This window comes from Solea senegalensis, linkage group LG3 (assembly GCF_019176455.1).
Source record: "Solea senegalensis isolate Sse05_10M linkage group LG3, IFAPA_SoseM_1, whole genome shotgun sequence".
Lineage (NCBI taxonomy): Eukaryota > Metazoa > Chordata > Actinopteri > Pleuronectiformes > Soleidae > Solea > Solea senegalensis.
This window is the reverse complement of record NC_058023.1, coordinates 18,919,100-18,946,903: the sequence shown is the minus strand read 5'-3', so window position 1 is coordinate 18,946,903 and position 27,804 is coordinate 18,919,100. Positions and strand designations below refer to the sequence as shown.

The 27,804-nt window shown below is 40.0% G+C and overlaps 2 protein-coding genes across 2 annotated transcripts; both read right to left on the bottom strand.

Moving 5' to 3' along the window:
- On the bottom strand, window positions 1-16,845 carry ttll12 (tubulin tyrosine ligase-like family, member 12). The gene is made up of 14 exons (XM_044022646.1): window positions 16,643-16,845; window positions 14,751-14,914; window positions 12,839-13,037; window positions 11,857-12,016; window positions 11,367-11,500; window positions 9,796-9,872; window positions 8,217-8,333; window positions 6,029-6,223; window positions 5,840-5,951; window positions 4,742-4,893; window positions 3,679-3,760; window positions 3,255-3,323; window positions 1,581-1,719; window positions 1-414 (listed from the first exon to the last, which is right to left on the bottom strand). Exons 1-14 carry the CDS (start codon window positions 16,802-16,804, stop codon window positions 263-265), a joined length of 1,914 nt encoding a protein of 637 aa, XP_043878581.1. The 5' UTR covers window positions 16,805-16,845; the 3' UTR covers window positions 1-262.
- Window positions 16,846-17,777: 932 nt separating this feature from the next.
- LOC122767147 (sorting nexin-4-like) lies at window positions 17,778-26,647 on the bottom strand. Its single transcript, XM_044022524.1, has 14 exons — window positions 26,546-26,647; window positions 25,967-26,091; window positions 23,100-23,238; window positions 22,589-22,738; window positions 22,372-22,419; window positions 22,222-22,277; window positions 21,490-21,562; window positions 21,326-21,387; window positions 20,934-20,999; window positions 20,382-20,471; window positions 19,555-19,654; window positions 19,125-19,270; window positions 18,902-19,016; window positions 17,778-18,569 (listed from the first exon to the last, which is right to left on the bottom strand). The coding sequence occupies exons 1-14, from the start codon at window positions 26,618-26,620 to the stop codon at window positions 18,522-18,524; spliced, it is 1,293 nt and encodes a 430-aa protein (XP_043878459.1). The 5' UTR covers window positions 26,621-26,647; the 3' UTR covers window positions 17,778-18,521.
- Between the last annotated feature and the right edge of the window lie 1,157 nt (window positions 26,648-27,804).

Sequence of the window (27,804 nt, the reverse complement as noted above, 5' to 3'; positions counted from 1 at the left end):
TAACAGCCAAATGGACAAATAATGGTTTTATTGCTTCAGATCCGTACATTAGTGTTTTTGTTAGAATCAATGGGGATTAACAAAATTGTAGAAGTTTTGAGAACCAGGTTTATAAAGAACCATCATGATTTATCAGCTCCTGAAATCATTTTGGAACATTGATGCGAGAATATGAAAATGTCACAAGCAAACACACAAACCAAAATCAGGAGGAACACATGAAGATTCCAAACACCGAGCGCGGTGCTGTTCTCCGTGTGGATTATGCGATCTGCGCGACGGGACAGTCGTCGGGTTGATCCAGGAACAGTGTCTGGAACATGTGGTTGTAGAAGTCTGGGTGGTACAGACAGGCCCGCGCGCAGTCTGGGCTGAAGTTCAACTCCAGGATCTGAGGTTGCATGACGCGCTCACCTGACGCAGAATCAGAGCAAACACACATCAAGAACAAAAACAAACGACGATGACCAGAGGGAAAATACAGCAGTAACTGCAAAAATTATACATTAAAAGGCCCTCATTGTCCTTATTTTCTCCACAACATAAGAAAATGGAAATACACATTTACATGGATCCGACATGTGACAGCACCAAACCACTGAGTCATGATGGGATCAACTGATCGGCATATACCAGCCCTGTTAACATGAATCAGGCTTTTATTCTGACGTCTCCATGAAAAGATAAATATATGAATGAACTCATTCAATAACAGAATGAAGTATGTACAAAACACTAGCTATGTTTAGGGCAGCCCTTGGCCAAGTGGAAAGGGAACTTGGCTTGTAACCGGAGGGTCGCTGTTCAAATCCCCACCTGGCCAAAAGGGCTGGGCAAGGTACCCAACCCCCATTGCTCTACGGGCGCTACTCAGTGTGGCAGGATGGGTCAAATGCAGAGGAATAATTTCCCTAAAATTTACATGGATATAGGTGGAGTGGCTCAGTGGTTAAGACCGGTACCCTATGTGCGATAAACATCATGGTTGCAATGGTCGCAAGTTTGATTCCACCCCACGCTGATTGTAATCAATTCCATTGTAAGTCGCTTTGGATAAAAGCGTCTGCTAAATGACATGTAATGTAACATAGGTATTCAAATCAATATTAAAATATTGGCTGTAATGTGTATCAGGGGATATTGGCTAACATATCTTCTAAGTTGTGTATCGGATCCAGATGTAAATACCTGGAAGTAAAAGCTGAAATGCTCATCTTTTAATGTTTTCAGTCTATGGCAAAGATAACGGAATTGGCCTCACTGTTCCAATACTTTTAGAGGACACTGTACATCTATGTATTCTTTCTCCCTTAACTTGTATACATGATTTCTTGCATGAAAGTTAGTCTTGCAGGAAAATCACTGTCCAAACTGATATGTGTGAATGAATCACAATAATATCTCCATTTAGCCTAATAAAACACCAACACTCAAGGTTCCATTGTGTGTACTCTATGTACTGCAGTCAGCCTTGATGTCACAAAGACAGCTGCTGCTCCTATGCCCTTAGCTCTACACTCACCATAGTCTAATTAGGATTTGTAACACATGTTACTGTATGTGTAGAAAACAATGCTCACCATTATTCCCTGTGCTCCACTTCAGCATGAAGTCGACGGCGTATATGGCCCGCGACGATGGGTAGGCAGAAATCCCATATGGAGCAGGTCGAGATGAGGCTGCCTGGAAAAGCTCCTTGAAGGCTTTGAACAACTTTGCCTACAAGAGGTGGAGGGAGGGAGCGAGAGAGAGAGAGAGCGAGAGAGAGAGTGTCAATGTTCAAAATTCAGCTTAAGTGTGAATATTTTCTGGTTTCTTTGCTCCACATAAGAAAGAAATGCACATTTTCTGACATGTTATGTTCCAAACAATTGATCGAGAATGAATCTAGAAGATAATCGCCAGATTTGCTAGCTTTAGCATTAGCCGTAGGTGAGGAGTCAAGAGTGTAACATAAGTAAAGACAAATGATAATAGAATGCAAAGAATCACTTCATATCTAATGTGATCACACTTTAACAGTCCTAATAAATGCAGAGATTAGACATTATGGGCCCATCCCCATGGAAACGGGTGTGAGTGAATATGCAGACAATGAAAACGATGTGTCACAGTCCCACGTCTCGCTCCGACACTCACTGTCTCCATCTTCATCGCTTTTGTCGTCATCATATGCTTGTGTTTTTTGATTATTTACCAGTGTTTCAAACTACTTTCAATGAAAAATAACTCAAGTCAGCCTGAGGAGACACTAGATATTGCTAGTCCTTTCCTCAGTGACACAGGAGTGAAGACAGTATTTTACTTGACCAGACGAGACACTCATTGGCCCCCAGGTTATTTGACACCCCTGCTTCAAAGGGTTGAATTCAAGCACTTTTATTGTTCATTTGCAAGCTTTTCCAGCACCTTCAAACTATGGTAAAATTACCAAAAATGATGATTTGACTTCTTTAAATTGCATTTAAAGAGTTACTGTTATGCTATAAGCAGTCAAACCTGTGTGTCATAACATAATGCACATGTTTTATAGTTTAAATGTCACTTGTCAGCAAACTTATTTGCATTTCTCCACCTTATTATAAAACCATTGCGTCATATTTCCTATTTGTTGCCAAAGAAATACCGTTTTTAGAATTTACAGAATTTATCCAAAAATATCCAAGCACCTTTCAAACCTTGAAAACACACTGTCATTTTAATTTCAAGCATCTTTGAGGCTAAAATGGAGGTTCACCTTCCAGCAGAACGATGACCCCAAACACACTGCTAAAGCAACACTTACAGTAAGTGGTTTAAGTGGAAACTTAAATATAAATGTGTTGGAATGGCCTAGTCAGTCAAAGCCCAGACCTCAATCCAATAGCACATCTGTGGTCAGACTTAAAGATTGCTGTTCACATGCGCATACCATCCAACTTGAAGGAGCTGGAGCAGTTTTGCAAGGAGGAATGGGACTAATCCAAAGCGATATGAAGCTGCGATTGTCACAAAAGGTGGCTCTACAAAGTATTGACTGTAGAGGGGGGTGAATAGTTATGCACATTGACTTTTTCTGTTATTTTGTCCTATTTGTTGTTTGCATCACAATAAAAAACAAAACACCTTCACAGTTGTGAGCATGTTCTGTAAATTAAACGACGCAAATCCTCAAAATGTTCATTCGAGGTTGTGAAACACGACAAATGCCAAGGGGGGTGAATACCTTCTGTGACCACGTTATTAAATCCTTGATGAAAAACTCTTGCACTTACTTCTACCTCCTTCCATGGATATTGTGGATACTGCTTCTCAAACATGGGGATGAACTCATCATAGTGGATCTTTAAACAGAAAGACAGCTATTTTAATGATCACACAATTATCACCTTCATAAATATTTATCCAACATTAGCCATATTTAATTAGTTAAAGATAAGAATAATAGCAATAAGCCCAACTCTTATACAGTATATTCCTTTATTTGATTATTGGCAGTCAAGAGTAATAAACTGCTTGCTTGTGATCCGTAGCAGGGGCTCCAAGCTGAGAGGCGGCCCCTGACAATGGCCTAGTATGCACATGTGTCACATGTGTCAGCCTATTTTTAAGGGGGTCGTGACTTTAAAAGCTTGGAAAGCATTGGAATAGATTGCATTGATAACAGTTGAATATTGAAAACACCCCACAAGAACATACCTGCTTCAGCTCCACACCGTCTGCATAGTTCATGACGGTGAAGTGCTTCTGATAATCATCAAACTGGCTCATGGAAAAAGGCCTGCATACAAAAAAACAAAGATGAAACTGTTGTAGAAATTCTCTTTCTGACGATGATGAAATACATCACGAGGACACCTGTCTTTGTATGATATTTAACGAAAAGGAAACAAGCTTCATTAACAATCAAACTGAGGCCCACCTTAAATGTAAGCTTTATTTCAAGAACATGTTTGCTGTTTGGTTCTCGCTGTTCTAAACTGTAAACTCCCCACACTAAAGATCATAGAGAAAATCAGAGATTTTACATCACATCGAACTAGTTAACTGTTGGCCTTGAGCCTTTGATTAAATTAAATATTCTCCCAAGGAAAAGAACGTGGCTTTGTAGCCCTTCTGATGTTATTTTGTTCTTTAGATAAAAGCTACCATGGACACTTTGATATCTTTCACGGCTATGACAGATAAAGGGATTGGAAGATACATACTGAAAAATATCGGCCAATGGAAATAAATGTGCAAACCCTTCACACAACTCTCTCTCGCCTTCATGACTGATAAATAAAAACAGTATCTACGAGTCAAGCCAAGTGAAACCTGCTTACAGCTAACGACTATTCAGTGGCTTTGGAATTAAGTGTACTTTTGCCACTACATGTCTTATTTTATGACTTTGGTGTTTGAAATTGTTCATTTGGATTTGTCCAAGTGACACAACTTACCAAATAAGGCAGCATTAGACCAGTAGCTCTCGAGTCCCACACTGATTTTTTTTCATGGAATTCAGTGCAGGAAAGAGGGACTTACAAAGCGAAACAAACTTCTATGACAAATCTATGGAGATTTAGTAGGTGGGTACTTTGTTTCTGTTGTCTCTTCAATGTTTCAGAAATCAATGGAAATTAGTATCGCTTTTACTGTGAGGGCAGAAGTTCAATAAGATAAAATGTCTTCTAGAAACCAATTATACAATAACTTTAATGTATGTGTTTACATACACTATGCCTATACCGATATACAGTATATACATGCATGTTGTTACCTGTTGGCAAAACGCAACCAGAAGACATTGTATGCATAAAGACGCAGAGGCTGCACAGAGCGCAACATCAGCATATAGCGAATGTCAAACTTCACCAATCCCACCTCCTCCCTGTGGAACAGTACTGGATCTTCCAGGTACTTGCACACCACCTGGAAACACACAAAGAAAAGTCACAGGTAGTTAAAGAAAATTAGTTAACGCAACTTGCTCCTTATGTTGTGCAAGTAATACAATTTATGTCTGTTTTTACTACCCTTAAAGATTTTATCTTGTGCACGTAAGAAGTGGACATCGGCGTGGAAAAGTCCCTGCAGCTTGGGGACTGTCCTTAAGGAAATGAGTCTGACTATAGTTTGAGAGGGAGGCCCACAGACACTAGCTGCCCAGTCTGACAAATTATAATTCTGTCAATGAGGGGGAGGGGCGAAGACCCTGGTTTGTGACCTGGTTGGAAAAAAGGATCTTTCTGCATGGAGTTTGCATGTTCTCCCCGCGTGTGGATTAGGTTGTTTGTCTATATGTGGCCCTGTGATGAACTGGCAAACTGTCCAGGAAGTAAACTGGGCGATAGGCGGCGTAAATGTCAGCTGAGATCTGAGCATCTTCACTACGGCAATATGACTGATTTCAAAAATGAATGATTCTTAGAGTAAGAATGGATATAACTCAGAATGGAGCTAATGCCCCATAAGATTGAGATTAACTCCATTTACAAGGATACTTGATTGAGGTGAAGACTATTTATCCTAAGATCACAGAGCATAGGTGACTAAGTTTCACTGCGACTCCACACAACGTCTGATTCCGAATAATGCCAAGAAGTGGGCTGAGTGAAGGAGAAGGGAGGGAGAGTGGGGATCAGTGCACTGGGCGCGGTCTGGCGGTGAAATCTGACACCTGGATTGCAGCTGTGTGAGGTGCCAAGTGAGACGAACCTCTCAATTGAGGTGAGTCTGGGACAAGAGGGTGACGAAATCGATAAACGATAAGCCGACTTTTATCACAACACGTGTCATTTCAATACGTTAAGCTAAACTGAAGATTTGCACCTGGATTTATGGGTTTAGCTACACTGGCCACTGTGTGCGTTGGTACCTTTGGTGTACTCTCTCTTTGTCTGATGATGTAGTCAAGGTTGTTAGTGATATGGGTGTCCAGTCCTCGGGCCAAGTTCCAAGGCTTACAGATCCAGTGGTTATCTTCGCCGCTGAAACAAACGCCCACAAACTGTTAGCTCTTGTTCTTGGTCCTCACCAGAATTTCACCAAAGAACTGTGAACCAACCGCTGTTGTCTCAGCTGATAATTCTTGACAAACTGCGGCAGCTCTGTTTGGAGGTTGAAGGTCTCGGGTAGCCAGTCAGGTCCTCTGCCACCTTTCACTCTGCGGGCCACAGCTGCCAGACAGTCCTTCACTGTGACAATGTTCTCACAGGGAAACTGGTTCAGCATTACCCATGGTCGCTCCTCACTCAGTTTCCTGTTGGAGAAAGGTAGAGAAAAGGATTCAGAAAGATGAATTGAAAATAAGTGGGTCTGTAGTACACGGATTCATCATTTACAACTTCTTTTTGACGTATGAATAGAAATGGGTGTCAAATGGGTGTCACAGGAACGCTTCCTAAAACCTCACCAACCTCGACATGGGATTCCAAGATCCACCACATAAACCCTGCTTCTTTTACACACACACACACACACACACACACACACACACACACACACACACACACACACACACACACACACACACACACACACACACACACACACACACACACACACACACACACACACACACACACACACACACACACACACACACACACACACACACACACACACACACACACACACACACACACACACACACACACACAGTTCCAGTTATCGTCAACACTGCCCACACATGATTACTGTCCCTGTCTGTTCCTGGGAGCCAAGGTCATTTCATTTTTCCCAGCTGCACAGATAACTCCCTACAAGATACCGACACAGGACTGGGCAGCTCCTTCAGTAACAGACTGAAACATCCTAAATTTATTATCACAGGTCGTTCCTCCCTGCAGCTGTTAGACTGTACAACACTTTGCTGCTGTAACAATGTACATTATCTTGTCTTATAACCCAACATTTAACAAGGACATTTCTAAAATCTCATTATTTTACAGAGGAGTCTGGCATACCTAATAAACATGTTGTTACTAATGTATTTGATATCACAAAGTTTGTTTGTTTATTAAAATTCCGATTAGCTTCTGTCTTAGACAGTTGCTACTCTTCCTGGGGTCTCTGCAACAACAGTACAACATACCTGAAAACATTCATATAATAATCTCTGACTCATGCGCAGTTAACTTCTTGGGACGTGATTTGGACATCCTCCCAGCACAAGCCTAAATCCACAGACACCGAGCGAAACCAAATCTATGGTAATTACAGAAAACAATGTTCTTGTTTACTGTGCATAACTGTCCAGATCTCTTTCTCAAACTAGAGCCAGAGTACAAGCTGCACTACCACTGTCTGCTACATACACCCTACACGATCTACAACCCGGTGATTTCGTCATTGTCCATAACCCAAGGCGAAAACGCTGGTCAGACCAGAGGTGGTTGGGCCCGTTCCAAGTACAGTTGTCCACCTACACTGCTGTGAAGGTGGCTGAATGAGCAACGTGGATCCACGCCACCCACTGCCGGAAGGTTTCATCTCCTGCATCCTGTTGTTCTCTGTATGACCGTTGTCTTGAAGCTTCAATAAAGACCCGACTTTGAACATCTGTTTGAATACTTTATTCCGACAACCTTTGCTGATATTTCCATCACAAGACGCATACGCTGTAGAGTCATCTGCATATATCGCCATAGTGGCATGCTTCAAAATCAACGGCAAATCATTCGGAAATATAGAGAATAAGAGTGACCCTAAACAACTCCCTTGTGGCACTCCAGAATTTATCGCTCTCATCTCAGAAAAACTACCATTAAAATTGACAGCAGGCCTTTCAAAACCACAGCAACTTAGTTTATTTAATAATAACTTAGGATCATGTCCAACAATACCATCAAATCTTTTTTTTTTTATCAATTTCTTTAATCCAATCATCAGTTATCTGAAGTATTAGCTGTAGTAGTAGAGTGTCCCTTCTTATATGCATGCTTCTTGGAACTCTTTATATTCTCTTCTTTCACAATCAAACGCTCAACTATAACAACTCGCTCTCACTCAAGATCTTATCTACTGCACGATCCAGCACTCGGTTGGCGACCTGCGATATAGAAACCCAGAGCCTCTGGAAGTACCATTTCTGCTTGGAGCAATAAACTACAACTTGACTGCATCTCTCTGACGCCTGCGTCTCTCCCTCTGATTCAAACGAACACGCGGCGGAGCGGCCAAGGACCGGAAAAACAATATCGGTATCGGTATATAATGGAGGTTGTGATAGTGTATGTTACATAGTTTCTAACCTGTAGTCTTTGATGTGATCATAGGCCCAGATAATATCTGCCTCCTCCTCATCCTCAGTCAGCTGGAACCTTGGGTGGCTCAGGTTGTTTGTCACTTGTGACATTTCAGAGTAAACTCTAGAAAAAAAAGCAGGAGGACAATGGAAACAAATATCAGTGTATATATAATATCAGTAAATATCAACAACTATATATAAACACACATACGCATATATACACATATACATATATGTACTGTATATATATATACTGTATATATATATATATGTATATATACAGAATGTGCAAGCATGCACATGCGTGTACTTCAGTGGCAGTTTCTGGTCTTTGAAACAGGGAAAGCTCACTTCAGGCCCAGTTTTTACACATAAATTCTTACATAACGTGATAATTATGTAAAACCATTTTAAGCTATATAACTTAATGCTGTCAGTTAAATGCGTTATTAGTGGCGTTAACTCAAACCCATTTTAACGGCATCCATTTTTTAGCGCAAGATTAACGTTCTTTTTGGCCTAGCAAACTTTGAACTTTGAAGATTTTTTCACATGCTGTTGCAACAACTAGTAATGTTAGAAAAACTACAACACCACACCAGATCTAGCTAGACTGGAAACAAAACAGGCACGCGAGCCGGTCAAAGAGTAGTAGGCTATGTTATGTCTTATGTCTTGAGTGGATGGCGAGCGCTGTGTGCTTCTCCACACAAGATTTTGCAAAGGCCCCCTTACCAGAGGATAAATAGAGATGCTCCACGAACATTTTTTCAGTGTACTTCTGTACTCTCACCTTGGTGTTTGATTCATGGATCCTGATTTAAATCATTTTTGATCTGAACGACAAGGCCTCACCTCTTTATTATTTTTGCTTCGACAATAGCTGACGTATCAAGATAGAAGACTTCGTTGATTCTCTGAGAAACCCCACCACGACATAGTGTAGGCAACCAGGTGTGTGTGTGGGGAAAGGAGACTCAGGACCAGTCAAAAGAGACTCTGTTGATCAGCCAAGATCAGCATAGCTGGATACAAAGTACTTGTATCCAGCTGTGCTGATACCTTAGCACTATAGCCATAGAGGTGTCAACACCAAAGCTTGCAGAACAGGTATTTGTTGATTCAAAAGCTGTGAAAGGTTCTGGATCATTATAATGAAGTCCTGTACCTTTTTGAAGTTTGACCTTATCTGATCTTCGAGATAGCCCCCTCTCTCTCTTCTCATCTCCCTGGCTGAGACATCGGCTGTAAATTTTGAAGTGATTTTGTTGCAAGACATGTCTAGATGGTTCTCTGGCCTACTTTGTTCTTTAATTTTTTTATAAGTTTCTCTCCATTTGCTCATTTCCTGTGAACAAAAGCTCCAGGAACCATTATAGAGCATGTTTTCCTGCAGTTTGCAGCAGGCACCAGGGACAGACACAATTTATCCCCTTCCCGCCTTTTTCTGTCCCTGGTGCCTGAAAGAGAAAGAGCTGTAATAGCCACATGCACGTGCTAAAAGATATAAGCTCAGAAATCAAGTGAAGTGAAATGGCTGGTGTGGATGATTAATGCAGAGCTACTGAGGTCTAGACTCTTACTTGAGGATTTTGTCCGTGGGCACAGAGTAGGGTTGGATTTCCACTGGCAGCTGCTCCTTGTTCTCCTGTAAAATGGTCTGAAGTAACACAGAAAGAAACATTTGACAAGAGGAAACAACAAAAAGAAGCAAACAGAAACAAAAGAAAAGACAAAGAAAATACAGTACATAGAAACTTTTCCAGACAGACTGCTGGTTTGTTTTAGCAGAGCAAAAATTATTGGGTAATTGACCAACTAAAACTGGACTTTGAGAATAAATGCAAGAATGTTAGAATAAAATGAAATAGAAATAAAACTAATTTTGATTTAACTGTGTGTATATCATATAATTATTATTATTTTTACGACAATGATAATAATCAAACATTTTCTGGCCCTTTGCAACCCTAGTTGTGTACAGACCTGCACTTCAGAGCTATACACTTGTGATTACATACAGTGGGTATGGAAAGTATTCAGACCCCTTTAAATTTTTCACTATTTGTTTCATTGCAGCCATTTGCTAAAATCAAAAAAGTTCATTTTATTTCTCATTAATGTACACTCAGCACCCCATCTTGACAGAAAAAAACCAGAACTGTAGAAATGTTTGCAAATGTATTAAAAAAGACAAACTGTAATATCACATGGTCATAAGTCAGGGGTAGGGAACCTATGGCTCGCGAGCCAGGTGTGGCTCTTTTGATGATTGCATCTGGCTCGCAGATTTCGGCTTTTCAGATAAAACATAAAATATTATCACTTGTTTTAATCCATCCATTGATTTTGGAAGTGGAGGAAACGCAAGTGAATGACATAAATGCAGCACCGTTCTATTCCCTGGCTTTGGATGAGTCAACAGACGTAAGTCATTTGTCGCAGTTCAGTGTGATTGCAAGATATGCTGCTGGTGACACACTGCGCGAAGAAAGTCTTGCTGTTCTGCCAATAAAAGGGTCCACAAGAACCAGAAGTCGCATTAATGGTGAGTATTATAACAACATTATTTAAAAGAATAAATTCAGAGGCTTATTATACTCACATTTAGTTAAATTCAGTCTTAAAATATATTATATGGCTCTCACTGAAATAAATTTGCAAATATTTTGCTTTCATGGCTCTCTGAGTCAAAAAGGTTCCCGACCCCTGTCATAAGTATTCAGATCCTTTGCTCAGTATTGAGTAGAAGCTCCTTTTGAGCTAGTACAGCCATGAGTCTTCTTGGGAATGATGCAACAAGTTTTTCACACCTGGATTTGGGGATCCTCTGCCATTCTCTGAATACTTTCCGAACCCACTGTAAATGGTATGCATTTATATAGCTAATTTCTAGTCTTCTTTCTATTCTAGTCACTTTCATATAGCACATCTATGTCTGTCACTCATCTTTAATACCCATTCTCACGCTGCCGGCACAGCCGTCAGGGGTCTTGCCCACATCGGCACGCTTGCTAGCGGAGACAGGAATCAAACCCACAACCTTCGAGTTGAAAGGCGACTCACTCTACCACTGAGCAGCTGTGATGTTAATACCCATGAAGTCTTAAGTGGTCTTTGACACAAAATCCTGAATCAAAGCAATAGTCCTCACCTCATAGTACAAGTCTGGAGGTTCAGTGGTGGCGCTGCTGACTCCTTCTAGATCCGTGGATATCCATGGTAACAAGCGACATCGCCTCACCAGTGGGTTTGTCTCCCCATATGTGTAATCACGGGTGACTTCATCTGTGGAAATAATTTATAGATACAACAATAATCAGATGAGTGAAAATAATATTTCATCAATGACTTCCACACTCACTGGTTCCAACTGAATAAAGCCAAAATGTACAATGTATTGTGTAAAATGCCCTATGTCAGCTGAGATACTCATGTGAAGGATAAAGTGGTAGAAGATGGATGGATGTTGTGAAAGCTGGTGGAAGTATTCATGAGCCATCCTTTTTTTTATTGTCAACATAAACGTAATCCACTCGGCGGTGGCGTTACTACAAGTTCCGACTGCTGATGTAAATTAAATGCACCATAAGTGTGTGCGTGTGTGAGAGTGAGTGAGAGACAGTGTGTTTCTTCTGTGTCACCTCCTTCCTGCAGGTTGTGTAGTGGCCACAATACGGTGTAGGCGAGCTGGCTTTGTATGTAGAAGAAAGGAGCCATGCCACAGCTGGGCTGGTCAGAGTGCTGCACCTGGGAGCCAAACTCATCCATGATGTACCAAACAGGAACCTTCTCCTCTGCTGACTGCACAGGAATACAAGAGGAGGAGGAGGAGAAGTGAAGAGGACGACTGACATGACAACAAAGTCCACTCACATTTAATAAAGGGGGGGACTTGATCTCATCAAAATCGCAGGTCTCAAAATAAAAAGATTTAATAGAAATCAAACAAAATATGTAAACCCTCAATATCTCATACATGCCACACTAAGCACAGGCTGTAAAGAAACACATGCATTGCTGCCATCATGTGACCAGAAAATGAACGACACTTGATCTGATACATTTTTTGGTTATTTAAGACAGGAGAACCAATATTTAAAGACAGCAAACTGTGATCCACATTACTATTTATGTATCATTCTCTGTTGGTAAATGAATTGTTTCCAAAAGATGGTAAGTTCAATGAGTTATAACTTAATTTTAAGGACGCCATTTAGTTAAACACATCCAAAAAACTAAAAGTAAAAGTAAAAATATTATTTATTTTTTATACATATACATAGTCACACATATATATGTGTATGTATATATATATATATATATATATCTCTATATATATATATATACACACACACACACACACACACATATATATATATATACGCACACATATATATGTGTATACATATATATAGATATATTTATACATATAAACATACAGTATATGTGTATAGCTATACGTACATATATACATATACATTTACATATACACATATAGTATATACGTGTATGACTAAATTAAATACATAAGTCAAATATGTATAAATAAATAAATAAATAAATAAATAAATAAATAAGGAAGATGATGAATTATTTACACTTGCTTGATAAAGCTCAACATACCCCTTGAGAAAGGCAGTAGGTCTGGTTGTACTTCCACATGCACTCCATCACAAGCTCCACCGTGTCTGGATCAGGGACCTCACCGTGGAAGTCTATCCCCATGAGGGCCGCCATCCTTGGCAGCAGGCCCGGTATCTGCTCCAGCTGCTGACGAGTGTGATCCACGCGGTATGTCCAGGCATGATCCACCAAGAAGACACTGCAGGAAGAGCAAGGCTCATTTTTAACAAGACCAGTCCAGTCAGACTTATTAATTAATAAGTCTGACTGGTTTATTAATAGAAACTTTGCTGAGAAATCCATTAGAAATTCCCAAAAACTGCACTTAAGCATAAACTAAACATTCTCCTCCTCCGCCAAACGCCATATGTGAATTACTCGCATATTGTAATTTAAAAAAAAAAATAAAAAAAATAAAAAATACACGCATGTTGGAATTCATAGCTTTATACTTTCTTGCAATAGATCAGGGGTGTCAAATTCAAATGACCTGGGGGCCAACGAGCATCTAGTCTGGTCAAGAGGGGGCCAGTCTAGAGGAAAAAAGATGGGAAAAAGCAACTGTTCAGTAGCGAAACATATTCATGATGATATTTCACAGAATAAGAAGAAGAATTTGATCTAAAATTGCATGTTTTGATGTGAAAGAATGAATACTTGGAATGGAATGTTGAATGTAATACAGATAATAATGTGAACATTTCAACCAAATGTCCCATTATTACTACAATAAAAAATATTGCTAGCAAATAAATGTTGTAATTTAACTGTTGCAGAGATTCCAATTATCAGGTGAGATGACCAAGGATGGAGTTTCAGGAGTCAGTGATGAGTTAAGTTGAAGAGCTTTAAACTGAGCTTTGAACTGAGACAATGCCAAACATGAACATCGAGATGTTAACTGGCATCCTCTGTCATTCTGCCAGTGAATCTCAGAGTTTAAAGTACATCTTCGGTTTGGAGGAGAGAACTGACGTAGCCGCAGAACTGAAATACGACTGAATGGGTTGTGATTTGGCTCACGTTCGCTGGCTTTCGGCAGTACTGTCACGAAACACACTAGACTTCTATGTTAAATATGGAGATCAGTGGCCGGCAGTCTGTTGACGTCACTTCAGTATCGGCTCAGCTCGCTTAGAACTTCACCAGAGCAGAAATCAAAAAAAGCACCAGGTACTATCCCTAATGGAAAAGCAACCAAAAAAAGTAGAGTAGCGCTGGAACTGTATCATGGATAAGCGCCAATAGTTAGCACTGACTGGTGTGCATGCCCCTACACTGACTGCCCACAAAAGACTATGTTCTCAGTGAAAACATGGCTGCCAGCAGTTACACAACAAAAAAAACATATTTTAGCCACTTAACAAAATGCTCACCTAATAAAATCTATACCATTTGAAATTTATGATATCTGATATAAGACGACTGCTTGTTTCAGTTTTGTAAACCGCTCATTCCACACAACAAAGTCCATCGAGAAAAATCTGTGTATCATTTGTTTATTCGTTCTTTCTTTTTATTATTTTAGATACTTTATTAATCCCCTTAGGGGAATTATTCTCTGCATTTTGACCCATCCTAGAATTAGGAGCAGTGGGCTGCCACACTGAGTAGCGCCCGGGGAGCAATGGGGGTTGGGTACCTTGCTCAATATAATTCTCAATATTCGTTTACAAAATCTAAATGGTAAAACGGTAACGACTCATTTTCCAACGAGCATTTCCCGTTTAATCCAATTTTGACATGGATGTATAAGCACAGGATAGAGCACCGCCCCTTTGTGTCAGAAGTGCTATTCAATAAATGTTTATTATTACATTTTTGTAACATTTGTTATAATTCAACTGTTATGAATGATCACATTTCTAGATTTCGTGATCTTATAATCAGCATCAGCCTGTGGCGCCCTCACCTGTTCGGCTCAGAGACCTGCAGTCCACTGTCCCGGGTCACCACCACTTTACAGCGGATCACAGCTCCGGGATTGTCCTTCTTCTTCTCCTCATTGTCTCCACTTTCCTCATCTTCTTCCTCCTGGAACTGCATGATTCCAAACACTTCCCCAGCATCGTAAATCTATAAGAAAATACAAACAGCTTAATTCGCGTTTAACCAGACTCCATTGGATAACTTGTCAATTTAATAAATGCTTGCCGGTTCCCCGCAGCAGACGCATAGTAAGCGAGTTGGTAAAGCAAGTTGAAGGTGTTGTCAATTGCACTCTTTAAATCGGCATACATGACAAACCACATGTCGGACAGCAAGACCTGTTTTAAACCAAATAACCTCGTTTATCAGCCTGACATTCTTTCACTTATTCCACACTACAAGGGGGACTGCGGTCAAGTGAGCCGTCATTCGTTTTTAAGTGCGCCCGTGCAGTCGAACTTACGGTGAATGCTGGGAGTCGGCTGAGAAGCAGCGCTCGTTTGATACCGGCGAGATCACTTCCGGTTTTCAAAATAAGACGTTACTAATACAAGGGCAATCAATCATGCTGATTTTAAGACATTGGGTCACATTGTCCAGAAGCTATTGAACTAAATATTTTCCCTAATTTATTTAGATTTTAACTGTACAATAACAACACATTGGCCCATAAGTTCTGACAATGGTTGACACAATTGATCTCAGGAGTGTGCTGACTACTCCCTCACTCATTATCAACTATTTGTACTGTATAGATTTTAAAAAATTAATCCTCAAAGTCGTCTCTTTTTTACTCAGAAAAAGGCATAAAACTCTATTTTTACTGTACAATAAAATAACTTTGGCCCATAAGTTCTGACAGTGGTTGGTACGGTTGACTTCAGGGGCATGCTGACTACTACCTCACTTATTATACAACATTTTTACTGTATCATTTTTGAGAAATGAGGCATCAAAGTTGTCCTTTTTGTACTTTTTGATGCTTAATTTCTCAAAAATTATACAGTGAAATAGCTTGATAATGGTAGTCGTCAGCATGCCCCTGAAGTCAACTGTACCAACCATTTTCAGAACTTATGGGCCAAGTGATTTAATTGTACAGTAAAAATTGAGTTTTTGCCTTTTTCTGTGTAAAAAGAGACAACTTTGAGGATTCATTTGTCAAAAATGATACAGTAAAAATGCTTGATAATGACTGAGGTAATAGTCAGCATGCCCCTGAGGTCAACTGTACCAACCACTGTCAGAACTTATGGGCCAAAGTGATTTTATTGTAGAGTAAAAATTGAGTTTTCTGCCTCATTCTGAGAATAAAAAGAGACAACTTTGAGGATTAATTTCTCAAAAATGATACAGTAAAAATGTTTGATAATAAGTGAGGGAGTCGTCAGCATGCTCCTGAGGTCAACTGTACCAACCATTGTTAGAATTTATGGGCCAAAGTTATTTTATTGTACAGTAAAAATCTAAATAAATTAGGGAAAATATTTCGTTCAAAAGCTCCTGGACAATGTGAGCCAATGACTTAAAATCAGCACGATTGATTGCACTTTTATTAGTAACGTCTTATTTTGAAAACCGATTTGCTCGGTATGAAACTAGCGCTGACATACTCAGTCGACCGTAAGTTCGACTACAAGGGCGCACTTAAAAACGAATGACGGCTCAATTGACCGCGCGAAGACGAATGACGGCTCACTTGACCGCAATCAAGGGGGAGCCTTTGATGTTTAGTAAATACTGAGCTAACTAGCAACTTTCTTGTTTACTGGCGCCTGTTTTAAACGTGTTTTATACTTATTTACTGTAGCAGTATGAAATACTTGTGCTGCAGCGCCCCCCACTGGCTCTCTGTGTATCTCCAAAAACACAAACCTCGCGGGTGATTTTGTGACGCAGACTCCTCCAGTAGATCTCTGGGATTCCAGAGGAGCGCAGAGCCGCGGAGTGTAGAGCCACGAAGGAGAAGAACTCCTCCTCCTCCTCCTCACTTCCATTCACATTCACGTTACTCCGCTGCTCTTCTGCTGCTGACATAATTCACGTGTGGGGAGTGCAGGAGCAAACCCGGAAGAAGAGTGTGACACTTCTGGCCGCGTTGCATTGTGGGAGACTTTAAAGGGCTCCTTCAAAATGTGTCATTTCCAAACACTGCTGGCCGCACACACATACACAATTACCCCAAAATAAATAAACTTAGCATACATAGTAAGAAAATTTGTGTTGGCTCGATTATTTCTTTGTTGTAACAATGCTTCATGGCAATAAAGCCTGTTTATTTTTGCATGCATTTGTTAGTTGAGCAGCAAGAGTTGAGTATGTTGGTTGCGCCCCTGAAAAACTTGCCAAATCTTCTCTGCCAATGCCAAACAGCTCATTCTGCTATCGACTCTTGTTTGGTGTTGTTTATTGGATTGGATGACACATGTGGAAGAACCATACACAGCTACAACAGCCTGGCACCTCCTCCTCATGCTGGTCACACACTGCTGTGGGACGGCTTTCCAGTGGTCAACCAGTATTTGTTGCAAGTCAGCCAATGTGGTTGTGTTGGTCACTCTGGCAATGGTGTAAGAGTCATTGCCAAGAATTACACAAAACATGAAAGGCAACATACTTTATATGTAAAAATGGTCAAATACAAAATGTTTACCTGAATTAAAACCAAAAACATACATGTCATTGGATATGAATGTGTCTAACATACATAAGAAATAATAATCTACCAGAATGAATATTTAATATATACCGAAAACTATACTAAAAATGTATACTTGAATAAACCTACAATATATACAAGCATAGTATTGGAAAAATTGCATACATGAATATATACAAACTATAATAATATACACAGATGTATAACTATATAAAACATTAAAATATAAACCAGAAAACATAACTGTCCCCAGTTTGAGAATGAGAAAAAACAAGAAGCAGGGTTAAGAAATATAACATAATAAACATTTATTACTAATAAGGATGAACAAGAAAAACAAAATACAGTCAGTTATGTGACACATTTTATTTAAATACAAATAAAACGAGTTAAAGCTGCATCCAATCTGAGCATTTCATTTGTGAATACGAAAGTTTGTAAGTACAGTCACAGAGCTTATTGCAGGAAATAAGTTACATCATTTCAAACTATTTAAGTAACATGTGAAACATGGGACGCACAGGATTCATGTTTCAGTCAATACATTTAATTTAATTAAAACCAACATAGTTAAAAAATAAAACCATGACCACATCAAATCAAAATGTTCTGGTCAGTGAAGGTCAAAGAACAGGGACCTTGGTTAAAGCTTAACTCCATCATTTTTCAGTGTTTCATTAGACTTGTTGAAATCCTCTTCTGATAGCAAAAAATAAATAATATTATCTGGAGGGAAAAATGAAAAAAAATCTAGTGCACATGCGGTCAGGAAAAAGTAGCATAGCATTTACATTTCGCATTACGGTCACAAGGATTGCTTGCCTTTATTACAGTGTTGCAAGTTGTTTATGTTGTTTTGTTTGTCCAAGCAACTGTATGTATTTATGGGTTGTAGGATATTTAAAGGATTAAAAAAAAGGTGTTTTAGAAATAAATTACGGACTATAAAACCTTTGTGCTCTCGGATTCATAACTGCACATCATCTGCATATACACACACATTCATCCTTACATTGGTGAGGTTGTTTTTAAATCTGAACTGTCATCGTCCTCATCATCACTTGCATTATCACCCTGGAATAAATGTTTCCTCCTTTACATCTTCAGGAAACAGTCTTTGGCATTACCCCACACTTGTATTCCCTGCAGGAAAAAAGAGGAAATTAACACACTACAGGATTTTCAAAAGAGACTCGCATGATTTTACGTGACTTCAATATATAGATAGAGATGGAGGTAGACTGTTGGTATCATTAGTTAATAGCTGTTGTGTGTTTTAGCGACATTCAGACTGAAACAGAGCTGTAAACATCTGAGCAGAATTGCATTGAAACCTCCTCCATACGTGGTTTGAATCAGCTTTAGGAAAATTGGATCTCAGGTGTTTTTTAGCTGTCCAATAAATCAAACTAGATACAATCTGAGTATGTTTAAGAGTAGAAGGTCCAGCTGCTGAGCGTGTTCTCCACATGTACCTTCTTGCACATGCTGATCTGCATGACGGCGTAGTTGATGAGCGCCTCCCGCAGGTCTTTGTCTTTCTGCTCCTCAAAGCGCTGCATATCCACCCAGGCTCTTTCAACGTGCTCCCTGCACATACACGCATCAGACAAACACGGTCAATATTCACACACACACACACACACTGTAATACAATACAGTAATAGAAGTAATTCTAATTCAGCGTCCAGCACTCACTCGCACTCGACTGTCTTCTCTTTGACCGTTTCCTCTCCCTCAGCAATCATCTCCTCCAGCAGCTTCAGTCTGGCCTCCCTCTGCTCAGGCGCCTCTTGTCCAAACAGCTTGTTGGTCATTCCTTTAAAGGAGAACGTCCGTACGATCTGATTATGAGCAAACAAGGAGGAAACTTGACAGGATGTTGGAGATGAAAACAGACGGGAAAACTAACAGAAACAAACTGTCTCCTTTGACAGATCCTGACCATCAGCAGCACAAACGACTGCAGAGAAGCGGATACTTAACAAACTATCTGTGAGTACTTGTATATTAGTGTCTTAGAGGTCACATTCAAAGAACAGTGAACTACTGTACTACTAATTTCAGACTAGGTTTTGTGAAGGCTCTCAGATGTGGAGCAAAGTGCCAGAAGATGTGTGTGGTTTACCCCTGTAGCCAGCTCCTCACGCTGCTGCTTCTTGGAAATGAGGTCCTGAGAAGCCATCTCCAGCTCAAACTGGGTGAGCTCGTGTTTCCTGCACACCGCCCTGCCAGAGTAACATGAACAACAAAATATTATATGTAGGGTTGTCCCGATGAGCTTTTTTGGCTTCTGATCCCTATCTGATCTTTTCACTGTTGAGTGTATGCCGAGTCCTGATTTTATACACCCAAATACTTTTATGCACTTAACTACAGTAAATACCAGGACACCGCAGGGTGAAGCCAAGCATCTGTTGGTCCTGCAAATAATTCACAATAAAAGTAAATAAAATAAATGGAAACGGAACATTTAAGTTGCTTTTATTTGAAAATGGTATGTGTGTGTGACATGATAGATAGATAAAATATATATTTTGGCACTTTTTCTCTGTGAAACAAGTGTGGCTTGAAGTAAAACATTGGTGGATCTATTTCCAAAAACTCGAACAAAATCTAACAAAACTATCCAACCCGCTTCTCAAGAAAGTGATCTAAATTGTGAGCTTTGTGATCTGTTGGTTGGAGCTTTAGTATTAAGCAACAATGATATTAATAATTAATAATTCAACCTCTGTGACACAAAAACCAATGGAAGCATTTAAAATCCAGGCTTCTTATGTGCCGTCATCACAAATGGACATGACGACATTCCAAATAGTGGAGAGGCCTGGCTGAAGACTGCTGTGCCTCACTACAAAGTTTCATCATGGATTTTCTTTTCCAAAACTTAGTGGATCAGAGTTCAATCAACATCTTTCCTTAAAGTTTGGGAGTGTGGAGGAATGATCTTACCTCAGAGCTTCAGCATAGAAGAGATATTCTTTTAATTGATCTGCATAATGTTCTTCTTCTTCTAAGATGTCGTCTATAGAGGCAGCAAATCTGCATGTGTGTGCAACAAACACTTTAGTTAGTTAGTTCATGTCACTGCACGTCTATGTGGTAGAGGTCTCTGTGCTTGCAATCAGTTACAATAATATAAACCATCTTATTCTGCCAAAACCTTATGATGTTAAAAATAACTTTTCCTTGAACAGTCAAAATAATCCACCAAACACTCGAGTGGAATGGATGTATTTATCTTACCTGTTTATAACTGATATATCATAAAATAGAAAGTAATACAATAAAGCAGTGTTTACTAAAGCAGTGTCCTCGTGTTTCTGTGAGTGAAGAGAGGATATGTCGCCTGTGCTCTACTGTCTCTATACAACAGAGAACCTCCATTTCAAAGACAAATATTCTTAATGAATCAATCACAAATTCATTTGTGATTGATTCATTCAAATCAGACTGAGGGAAACTGAATTTGTCAAAGGAAAAGAAACAGAATAGAAGACTCACGCGTCCATGTGATGACCAGCGCTTTGCAGTCCATCACCCATCTCTCTCTCTATGGCGCTCCACTCACTGCAGTGAACACACACACGTACATAAAATGACACTGATACTTCCAAGAAAGTCTGTCCAAACAATGGTACCAACACACTTTTATCCATTATAAAAATCCAGCACTATTCACCTTGACTGTTTTTTTTTTGCTTTTGAAATAAAGGAAAATGACATGCCTGATATCAAGTAGAATTGAGGCAAATATAGCCGGGAAAATCACCATAAGAGGCTCTGGACATGCTTTATTAATAAAACTGACTTTGATTTGATTTGAAAATAATAAAAACTCATCATTAGTTCTATTTTTATTCATGCACATATACATTATGTTATGTTATGCAGACCTGAAGACTCTCCCATAGTTCCCATGGACCTTGTATACACCATAGAGTCGGTCAGCAACTCTCTAAAAGAGACACACAAAACATTGTCGTTCATTGTGTATCCTCTGCCGGTATAAAACCTAACTAAACAAAGACAAGCAAAACAGAAGGGAAGTGAGACTTACCGCTCTCGCTCGGAGCAGCTGGGATGTGTGAGACTGCAGCTCGTCACTGTAGTGTTTCATGTCCACGAAGCGTCTGCGTGAGACAAGAGACACGTATTCCTGTTAGGTGAATGTGTGGGGAGTAGGGACAGGAGAAAATCCTGAGCTCATAATATGTTAATAATATGTTTGAGTGACATTAGACGAGCTGTCTAATGTGTCTCTGTGTCAGCTGATCACTCCCTGCACTAAAGCACAGCAGCACACAGGGGTTCCACTGCTGCCTCCATCAGTAAGTTTATGTGTTATCTTGTGATTTCAGTGTTTAAAATTATTTGTTCGGATTCACCAAAGTGAGAAGAAGTTATTAAAAGAGGCAGCAGACAGAGGCAACATTGAAAGAAGAATAAAGAAGAATAGATTCAATTATATATGTTATCCTTTTATAGAGAGGCTAAACCCATCCCCGCTGGCAGCCATGTTTTCAGCAAGGAGAAGTATTTGTGTCTTAGGCTGGTACCTGGTAACCTAAACTATCCCTTTAAAGTTTGTCCATTTTTTCCATTTTCTGTATCTGTTCTGTCACTCGTAAATGCCTGAGATTCCTTTCATAGTAAAGGGAGGGTCTGACTTGGTCTGATTTTCCACATGGGAGGATCTCCACCAGAAGCACCATAGCAGACCTTAGTGAAATGCAAGATTGCCGAAACTATGCATTCACCTTTATGGTGTGTTTAGGAAACACTGACTTACTTATCTGTGTTCCTGACCCGAAAGGTGGCACTGAGAGCTTTCAGTCTGGACTCAGCCTGCAATAAGAAGGAGAGCAGGAGGAGGTGGAGAACTTTGTGAACACATTAACATCTTGTATGACTCAAACGTCAGTAATGTCACGTGCAGTACCTTTGCCTGAAATCCCGTCTCATACACCACTTCTTTCCAGCCACGTTCCTGCCCCACACACACACACACACACACACACACACACACACACACACACACACACACACACACACACACACACACACACACACACACACACACACACACACACATTAGGCCAATCTCAGATCAGCTGCTGTCAATCAAGACCCCACTTGAGCTGCTGCAGTGCAGGTACCTCAGTGAGGAAGTGGTAGAGGATCTTGTCGTTGGAGAGGACTGGATGACAAGCCACGCGAAGTAGGAAGTTCTCCAGCCCGACCCTGCGGCGCTCTACGAAGTCCGGATCCATGTTGTCTGCTGAGAGCTTGTGCCACACAAACTCAGCCTGAACACAAGAGGACAAAGAATTCCAGCTTCGTGTATGTCAGACATGCAGTTCATCAACTGGACTACACTGCCATTTAGACAAATGAATACGTGTAAAAAGACATAAATGTGTGAAGGTAAGCCACCTCAGCTCATCTTATTTGTAGCACAGATTTTCTCTGTGGACTTTGGTGTGGGAGATTCAGCAAAGTGACACAAACTTTTGTTTCCCGTCATAAATGACTCTCGAACAACAAAGTGAAGCAAATAAAATGCCCTTAGATATCTTATTCAGGTGTAGATTTTATACAGTCCTCATATGGCTACACTTAAAAAAAAAAAACCTGAACTATTTGAACTACAATGCCGTGTGAACTCACTCTCTTCTCAGGCAAAGGGGGAACCACGATGTACGGATAGGTAACTACCAGGTAACTCCGCAGCAGCTCAAATTCACTGTAGCGCCTCCACAAAGAGTCGGGGCTGAGGTTACGACCTTCAGCCACTGCATCCATTGGCCTTAAACGAGTAAGACACAAGACAATGTAGTGATATTTTGTTTGATGAGCAATGCAGCAGTGTCACAGTTTCAGTACACCATAGTGAAACATTCACGTTTATCAACCCATATCAAACCCCTCAACTCTTACTCACGGAGTGGGAGTGAAGTATTGTTTTCGGTGGCCCTGTCTGCGTGTGCTTCCGCACTTGCTTGCAATATGAGCAACAGAGGGCGACAGAGCCTCGTTAGAATTTATGATAGACACACACGTGGATTCGATCTGGAGTCAGATGCTCTACCGCTGCGCCACAGAGCCTGTTACACATATAGGCCGACAGAGGCTTGCTGCATGAATGGGAGAAGTCTATTGCCTTCTTTCATTTCAGTATGCATGCATGTATATTGCTGTCAAATATAATACAATGACCATCATATTTCAAGTGTGTAATGCCTCATGAGATAATTAATGCAATTAACACAGTTAAATGACGTTCTCTGGTGGCTGACTTTTCACTACAGGAGAAGAAGCCCGATTTGTACTTGAAACTGGTTTGTTCTGCATATGTGCAAACTGTGACTACTTCTTAATAGAATGAAAGATATAAAAATATGTATTCTATCTTATAAGAATAACGACTCTTAGCTATTTTTATTGCCAAGCATTATTTAGTCTCTAAGTCTGTGGCTCTTATTTTGAAAGCCAGGTTGAAAGGAAGTGGCGCCTTATAAGATTGGCGTGGAGTGACTGTGTGTCTTTTGTTTTTAGGCGCACATAACCACTTGTTTATACTACTAAAACCAAAGATAACGTTAAAAACGTGTTATTTATTTATCAAAATGAACTGTTAAAATGAAAGATAACATAAAACATGTATTTGTCTAATAAAAATAACTAATAAAATGTGTACTTAACTTTGTAAGAATTACTACAAAGACAAAATGTAAAATAAAAAGGTGTAATTCTTAATATTACTACTAAATTGTAAGAACAGGACAACATTTGACAGGTGCAGAACAAATGTCTGTACAAATTGGGTAGTGACAGTGCTTTCTCACTTGCCCAGGCTAAAGATGGACGCTAACAATAATAGTAATCTAGGCAGAGAATCTCACTTTGTCCAACAGACCTTGTCCATCGCACAGTCCGGTGTTTAATGCAACACGCGAGCAAGAAGCTCATTAGTATTTAGGCTAACTGAATAGCTTGTTGTGCAGTCGAATTAGCATTGTAGCGAAACGAGGGAAATAATTTCAATAGCACCAGGAGACACACCTATGGTGCTTTTCCATTATACAATTCTAGCACTACTCAGCTTGACTCAACTCTACCCGGGTTGTTTTGCTTTTCCATTTTTTGGTACCTGCTCTGACGAGGTTCCAAGATCTGAGCGATACTAAAATGTGACGTCAACAGAATGCCAATCAACACAGGAATAATGCCAAGTTGTAGATCAGTTAAAAAAGACTTTAAAATCCCGAAACATGCACGGCACAAATACACAAATAATATAAATGAAGTTGCTTGAGCAAACACAGGCCATTGCTGTTATTTCTGTGTGTCACGACAATTACTTGGGCATCGCGCTAAACAGAGCATATGCTTCGTGTCTTGAAGCAGAAGCAAAAGAAGAACAACATCCTGTCTGGTATGTAAAGGCCACTGTAGTTCCCTGATGAGCTTGGTAAAGGGAGAAGTGAGTATAGGAGTCCTCACTTTGTTACAAACTACAGTCTCACCATGAGATACCACTAATTCTTACAGACTGCCCTTTAAAAGATCATATTAAACACAAATATTTTGTTGATTCCAAAGGAATTAGGTGATTTTAGTAATATAGGCTTCACTATAGGCAACAGTAAAGCTGTGATGTGCTGGCTATTGTTCAAAATAAACCTTTCGGGTCAGGAACACAGATAAGTAAGTCAGTGTTTCCTAAACACACCATAAAGGTGAATGCTTAGTTTCGGCATTCTGCATTTCACTAAGGTCTGCTATGGTGCTTCTGGTGGAGATCCTCCCATGTGGAAAATCAGACCAACTCAGATCCTCCTTTCACTATGAAAGGAATCTCAGGCATTTACGAGTGACGTGTGCAACTCAGAACAGATACAGAAAATGGAAATAATGGACAAACCTTAAAAGGGATAGTTTAGTTTACCAGGTACCAGACACAATCATATTTTCAGCACAATCCCAATATTGTGCGATACTCCCCCACTGACCTTATCCGGACTATTAAATTGTGTTTTCACCAAAAACATGGCTATAAAGACCAAAACCTGGTCCTAATGAGGCAGAACCTAATTTCTGAGGAACTGGTTAAGTTTAGAGGTAAGAGCTGAATTATGGTTAAGGTTAGGATTAGGCATTAGCTCATTATGGTTCAAGGAAGGGATAATACATTGTTTAGGCTCTCCAAATGAATGACAGTAAATGTGTCCGAAGAAGCAAAGCAGTGCTGTGTGTGAGAGAGTGAGGTGAGGCAGGAGAGACAAAGGTTGGTCACAGAGACATGAAACATAAACAATCTTTCTCTTTGTCGTTTTGAAAAAGTTCCCTGTACACACGGCATCGTTTCAGGAAATATCTCCATCCACACGGGACTCAGAACGCTGTAGTTCATATGCCAGACCAAGACGACATCATCGGCTTTCCTAAGGTAGCAGCGTTTAAAGATTTTCTGTGTGATATTGTGCACAAAAAACTCTCTCCCGTAAAGCTGACAAAGGGCCTGCTGACCTCACCTTGTTTCTATCAGGTACACGGTGAACATCTCTTGCATGTTGACTGCATTTTTGCCATTCCTCTTCTCAGCCTCAGCGACACAGATCTCCATCCTGCGCAGGAGGGTGCAGCCCTGATCCACAATCTGAATACACACTCATGTTAGCGTGGTATTAACTCACACATGCATTAAAACACTAAAACGCTTTTAGGATACGCCCCAACAATTGTCTGTATTCAACGACACATAACTTAAATACTGAAAAACACAAAGCATTTACCTGATGCTCCAAAATGTTAACCATAGCTTTTAACTATTGTTCTACAAATACCTCCAAAATATTCTTTGTACTGTCTGTCTTTACTCTTGTTAAAAAACAAATATGAAATGTTGTATTGCTGCTGTTAAAAACACGCAAACTGACACGTTCAGTTGATTAAACAATCAAATTAGCGTGACATATACAGCACATAGTGTGCGGTGGTTATTCTGTGAGAGCTCAGAAGTCACACAGAGGTAGAAATAATGTTCAAATGTTCATACATGACCGTGTCACTGCTGTGGAGGACAACACAGAAGGTTAGTCAGCTCGTCTTACCGCGTGGTTTAATCGTCCCTGTTTCTCTGAGTCATCGTCAGTGGCCACCAGCTCTTCTTCCCCATCCTCCGCCATCTTCTTCTCCGCTGATGTTGTTGTTGTTGTCGGTCACTCAGGGCGCATGCGCACAGCATCACTTCAGCCATAAATAGGTTATTTGTTTGTTTCTTACGAGACTTTGCTCTATGTGGGATTCTTTGTTTACTGTGTACTAAAATAAAATAGATACGATAGAAAAGATGTTCCTTAATCCCATTTTGTTGCGAGGGCGAGTTAGTATCTCACTGTGGTACTTACTCGTACCCATCAGGGCCGGCCCAAGTCTTTATGGGGCCCTAAGCAGAATTCTTCATAGGCTACTCCACCACATTGGAGTAGCCTGTGCTTGACTATTATTGATATAAATGTGACACAATAAATTGCATTAATTATAGTTGTGTTAATTTACACCAAACCAGTGTCACTCTGGTTTTAACCTTAGAGTAAGCCAATTTAATGACTTTGTTTTCAAAACTATTATCTAACTATCGTCAATGGTGACAAAATTATTTTGTTGACGCCCCTGAAGTGGCAATCGGTCATTACATCAATCATAGAAAATTGAACGGGTGAGAATGCACACAGGGTGTGCTGGGGCTGGCCTATGTAAACTCCACACAGAAAGGCCCTTGACCAAAACACCAGTATCAATTTTGATTTGTTTTTCTATATGGGATCTGAAATTGGTGACCGTCTTGCTGTGAGGCAACAATACTAGCCATCTCACCACCCATATGTGGGGCACTTTGTCTATTTTCCTCTAAACTGAGACTTTAGCTGCCTTTCTGTTTTGTACAGGGTGAAATGTTGAAATGTGCTGCTCTATTTCTGACTTAAGACAATTCAGAATGTGAAATTTGGCGAGAAGTGTTTTCTGTGATCATAACAGCCAAGTATAAGTCAGAGAAAACATTTTTCTAGAATTCAATGGACCAAACTAAATAAATGTGAAGCAGTTTTGGGCATTTCATGTCAATTTTTTCACATTTTGAGGACTTTGGAGTAGTGGCCCGTGACTTTATTATTAAAAAAGGCTTTTTCTAAGCCTATGAAAAAAATACAACAATTATTATACAGCGATGATACAACATTGGTGTCATTTGTATGGATAGTAAAGTCAATGTTTGCTAATATAGCCCCAGAAATTCTACAAACTGTAACTTTAATTGGATGTAAAACTCACATTGCTATCTTAAATAAAAACAATCAAAAGCACCTGG

Bases quoted from the DNA above. Each gene is read 5' to 3' on its own strand.
- ttll12 (XM_044022646.1), bottom strand. From the start codon at position 16,804: ATGTCAGCAGCAGAAGAGCAGCGGAGTAACGTGAATGTGAATGGAAGT. The intron at 12,017-12,838 runs GTATGTTGAGCT...ATTCCTGTGCAG, and splicing joins CCTACTGCCTTTCTCAAGGG to TCAGCAGAGGAGAAGGTTCC. The intron at 6,224-8,216 runs GTTAGAAACTAT...TTTCTCCAACAG, and splicing joins GATCACATCAAAGACTACAG to GAAACTGAGTGAGGAGCGAC.
- LOC122767147 (XM_044022524.1), bottom strand. From the start codon at position 26,620: ATGGCGGAGGATGGGGAAGAAGAGCTGGTGGCCACTGACGATGACTCA. The intron at 19,271-19,554 runs GTAAACCACACA...GCTCATAATCAG, and splicing joins GTGAGGAGCTGGCTACAGGG to ATCGTACGGACGTTCTCCTT. The intron at 19,017-19,124 runs GTGAGTGCTGGA...GTGTATGTGCAG, and splicing joins GAGAAGACAGTCGAGTGCGA to GGAGCACGTTGAAAGAGCCT.